At 18.1% G+C, this 5318-nt stretch overlaps 1 protein-coding gene across 1 annotated transcript, besides 8 other annotated features; it reads left to right on the top strand. All coding sequences in view use genetic code 6, as the record gives it.

Annotated features, from left to right (window-relative positions):
• Positions 1 to 210: 210 nt before the first annotated feature.
• Positions 211 to 248: a microsatellite.
• Positions 248 to 2291, top strand: IMG5_028210 (major facilitator superfamily protein, putative; the record flags this gene model as incomplete). Its single annotated transcript, XM_004039248.1, has 3 exons — positions 248 to 755; positions 902 to 1863; positions 1926 to 2291. The coding sequence occupies 3 exons, from the start codon at positions 248 to 250 to the stop codon at positions 2289 to 2291; spliced, it is 1836 nt and encodes a 611-aa protein (XP_004039296.1).
• Positions 814 to 843: a microsatellite.
• Positions 1343 to 1377: a microsatellite.
• Positions 1865 to 1915: a microsatellite.
• Positions 1874 to 1933: a microsatellite.
• Positions 2292 to 2436: 145 nt separating the features above from the next.
• Positions 2437 to 2547: a microsatellite.
• A 1501-nt stretch (positions 2548 to 4048) lies between these two features.
• Positions 4049 to 4113: a microsatellite.
• Positions 4114 to 5162: 1049 nt separating this feature from the next.
• Positions 5163 to 5217: a microsatellite.
• Between the last annotated feature and the right edge of the window lie 101 nt (positions 5218 to 5318).

The following is a 5318-nucleotide window of genomic DNA, read 5'->3' as shown; positions in this document are numbered from 1 at the left end:
AAATGATATATAAATAAGAATTAAAATTAAAATATTATATATGTATTATTTAAAAAATAATATTAGATTAAATGACGAATTATAATATTGAGTAAAGGATATATTTTTATACAAAAAATGAAAAATATTTGAATTAATATTATAAACAAAAAGCAAAAAAATTATAAAATATATATATATATCTAAAAAAAAAAAAAAAATTGAAAATCCAAAAAAATATATATAAAAAAATAAATAAAAAAAAATAATGGCATAATAAGTATAAAGTTCATAAGATAATAATACTTAAGTAAGACCAGTTAGTTAATCTGGTAATAAGGCATCTCTTCCAATACACGAAGATCACCTTTACGATAAACCTAATATGGCAAGTAATTCCCACAAAAACGAAAAGCATCATCATCATCTAAAATAAGAATGGCGAATTTATTGTATGACTCTAAATGCGTGTTTAGGTTCTTTTTATTTCGGGTATAATTTAGGTGTTTATAATAGTGCCTAGAGGGTTATTTAAGAACTCAATGAATGGACAGAAGATTAATATAAATAATATACATCTATAATTACGGCTTTTATGCCTTTAGGCGCTTTAATAGGATGTCTTATAAGTAAACAAATTATAACATATTTAAATGGGATTAGAAAATCTATGATTGTTTTTGATATACTAGGTATTATTGGCACTATTATTCTTATTTCTGATACTACTGTTCCTAATCTATTAATTGGTAGGATTATTTGTGGATTTGTGGTTGGTAAATAACTTATTAAATATGATTTTTTTACTTTAATTTACATTTTTTATTATTTAAAATTTAAATTTAAATTTATTTAAATTAAATTAATAAAATTAAAAATATATATATATATATTTTTTTTTTTTTATAATAATAAAATATAGGTATCAATACTGCAATTGTTCCTGTTTATATCAAAGATTTTTCGCCTATAGAAATAAGTGGAAAAGCGGGAGGAATAAACTAGGTGGCTCTAACTTTTGGTACTTTTTGTAGTTATTTAGCAGCTTTATTAGTCCCTTTACCTGAAATACTAAAAGAAATAAATTATACAAACTAAGTATATTGGAGAATATTACTTGGAATACCAATTATTACATGTTTAATTCGTTTAACGATTTTAAGTTTTATTTATAAACTTGAGACTCCTACATTTATGATGAAACAACACAGATATGAAGAAGTTAAAGGATATCTTTAATAGATTTACGAAAATGATGAATGGAAGGAAGTATTTTAAGAATTAGAGGAAAAAGTAAATACTTAATAAAATGAAAAGAAAGAAGTAAAAAGTAAATAAAATTTATGTGGTTCAAGCCAAAATCATAATAGTAATACTAATAATAATAATAATAATAATGAAATAAACTCAGCAATGAAATCAGTGTAAGGCGTTTTAGGATCTTTATAGACAAATTAGGATGTTTAATTATAACTAGCATCGAATCAAAATGATTTTAAACTAAAAAGTGAAGAAGAGTTTTTCCGTGAAAAATTGTATTAACTTGGAAATAAATATTCTTATAAAAGAAGATTTTTTATCGGATGTCTTATTTAATTTTGTACGTAATTAAGTGGTGTTAATGCCATTCTTTTCTATTCGAACGAAATATTTAAAGAAGTCACACAAAGTGAAATGACAGCAAGAATTTGTACTATTTTCTTAGGTTTAAATAATACTTTAATTACTACAATAGGAATTAAAATTATTTAAAAAATCGGAAGAAGAACTTTTATGCTTTCAGGAATATTTGTAGTATAGTTAACAATGTATATATTAAGTATTTTATAAGTTTCCGAAAAATCTGTTGCAGTACAAATTTTGGGAATTGTACTTATTTTCATTGTAAATTTATTTATATATTTAAATCTATTATATATTTTTAATATATTATATACTTTTAATAGTATTTATAAGGATGGTAATTAAGTCTAGGAGCTGTTACATGGGTTTATAATGCTGAAATTTTAGATGTGACCGGTATATCTATATCTACTTTTATTAGATGGGCTTTAGCTATGTTTATTGGATTTGTATTCCCTTTTATGAAAGCCGATATTAAATTATTTGGAAGTTTTATTGTTTTTGGTGGTGTTTCGAGCATTTGCTTTGTTATTTTATATTTTTTAATGAAAGAAACTAAAGATAAAAACAGATATTAAATCTTATAGAATTTTTGTGATACTAAAACTTGGAAATTATATGAAAAAGAAGCTATGAGTTATGCGAAGGAATAAATAAAAATTTAAAATGGCTAATATACTGTAGCATGAAAAAAAAAAATATATATTATTTTATTTTTTATTTTTTATAATATTAATTTTTATTAATTCTGTATATTTTTTATAATCTTTATTGTAAAAAATTTAGAATTTTTTTTTCTCATAAACACGAATTAAAGTTAAATATTAAGAATTAATATAAATATATATAAAAATATATATAAAAATATATATAAAAATATATATATATATATATATATATATATATATATATATATATATATATATATATATATACATATAATATCTCATTAGTTTTTCAATCTTTTATAGTATTTTAATATGTCTTAGTAATCTTAATTTGATAAATCAAAATAATTTTTGAAATCTTCTACTTTTTTAATAAGTTTTTCTTAAATTTCTAGTTTTTTCCCTTTTTTTAACACAAAATCATTCTTCTTTAAAATCGGAATTTGATAAATATCATTAAACATTTATACTTTTTTCAGAACTTCTTGTTTTTAGCTCTCATATATATCATAGTAATATTTTTATTCTTTTTTTGTTAATTTATACCAATTATTAGTTATATGTAATATTATAATTCCGAAATCATGTGTATTTAATTCTTTACTGACTTTATTAAAATTTAGTTTTTAGAAATTTTAGTAAGGTTTTAAAGGATATTTATATGGTGTATATTTTTATAAATAATTAATATATTCTCTCATATATGAATCATATAATAAATAATGCTATTTAATTGCCTCTACTTTATTGTCTAACATTATATCACAATCTAACCATACATTACTCAATTTTTTTATTATTAAGGATGTTCTACCCCCTTCTAGATTATCTTTTAAAACACTTAATATAGAGTGGTTAAATGCTAAATATGGACTTAAGCATTTTTTTACTGGAATAGGTAATAAATACTTTTTTTCAATTACAAATCTTTCCTAAAATGGAAATTCTACATTTATATTGTCCTTTTTGGATAGTTTAGAAAATTATCGTATTAATTTCATGTATTTTTTTACTTTTTTATATTTATATATACAAAAAAATATTTATATCTAATTTTTAATGTTTTTTATTTTAATTTAAATAAATATATATATATATATATATATTGATAAATAATTTATAAAAAATCTTTAAAAATACATATATCTTTAATTTAATCTTTATAACAAAAAATAGAATTCTATCATTTTATATTTTCATTTAATTGCTTTCTTATTTATTCGTTTTCTATACTTAAAAGTACTATTCGGGATAATGTTTTATTGTTTTCTTTTTCTTTTTCTATCATTTAGGAATATTTATACCTTAAATCTTCTAAATCTTAATTCTAAATATTATTTGCTTCAATCAGCTTTTCGTTTTCTGAAATGACATACTATAAGCTTTATTTAAGTTTATGTATTTAGTTTAATAAATCGTCTATATTTAATTAATTTTATGATTTTTGTTATTAATTTTATTATATTAAGTTTTGATTTTATTATGATAATTATTCATTTTGTATTTTAAATTTCTAAAATTAAGATTGCACTTCTTATTGAAAGTTTTCTAGTTAAGAATTGAAATTTGTTTGCTTTTAAAAAAGCTATTTTTGACAATTTTCAAGTTCTAGTTTTAATTTGTTATTTTCATTTTGGAGTTTTTGGCTTTTTTATTAATAAATTTCTTAAATTTCGTTTTAAAGTTTTAATTTTTCGATTTCGAATTTTTCTAGATTTTTTTTATTTTCGCTTTATAGTTGTTTTATTTAAGAATTTTACATATCTGATTATTATTACTATATAAATATATATATATATATATATATATATATATATATATATATATATATAAATATATATATTGCATTTTATTATATTTATTTTTAGGATGAAAATATATATATAAAAAAATACATTGTCGTTTATTTAATTTTTAAGTTGTTTTATTTAGTCTTCTAAATTTTCAATTGTGTTTCGCTTTTCTTCGAGTTATTCGTTTAATTATATAGTCTTTTATTCAAAATTATTATTTTTGTATTCATTTTCTTTCATTTCATCCAATTATAATTAATCTATTTTATTTTTAAATATTTAAATTTACATTTATTGTTCCTAAAGCATTTTTTTAAGAGTCGAATTCTCATTTATATATTTTTAAATTTGAGTATTTTATTGATCAAAGTTTAACTACTTTGTTTTATATAAATCAATTAAGATAACCTTTTTTTTAATACATAAATTAATTATTGAATTTAATAAATATACTTATTATTAACATTTCTATTTATATTAATCTAGTTCGTTTTGTAAGGTATCATCTTAAAGAGAATCATTATTATATAATTTATATTAATTTTAAAGAATCGCAGTAGGTACCATAATATGTTAATATCCTAATTTTATTATTTTAACAAAAATAGAATTATTTTTGTTTTACCTTATATTACTTATTACTAAATTTTTTATCCATTTTATATTAGTAACTTCTTTTAAGGACTTTCATGAGATTTAGGACTACCGCATTAACTTTTTATTAAAAAAGATTTATTTTAAGCAGTAAAAAATTTCTAGCTTGCTGCACTTTGAGAAGTTGAAAAATCTATTGAATAATAATGAATATGAGACATTTTTTTAATAAAATTATATATTGAATATAGAAAAATTAATTAAAAATTTAATTATTTTAACGAATAGATAATAAATAATTTTTAATTTTTATTTATTTTTTAAGAAATAATATAATTTTTTTATATATTTAAAATACAATATATAAATTGTGAGATTTTTAAAATATATATTAAAAGCTTATTAATTATATTAAACAATCATATGTACAGTTATTGATATTTCATAATTATAATTAAATATATAATCTTTATTTTAATTTTGTAAAAAATAAAAATAAAAATTAATATATAAATTTATATATATATATATATATATATATATATATATATATATATATAGTTTTTATTTTAATTATTATATATTTTAATTCATATTTAGGATATATTTTTCTTTTTTTTTTATTATTTAAAATACTTTTAAAATATTTAAATCAAAATAA

This window comes from Ichthyophthirius multifiliis (genome assembly GCF_000220395.1).
Source record: "Ichthyophthirius multifiliis unplaced genomic scaffold scaff_1120509249742, whole genome shotgun sequence".
NCBI classification, from domain to species: domain Eukaryota; phylum Ciliophora; class Oligohymenophorea; order Hymenostomatida; genus Ichthyophthirius; species Ichthyophthirius multifiliis.
The sequence above is the reverse complement of the archived record's forward strand: the minus strand, read 5'-3'. Positions and strand labels throughout refer to the sequence as shown.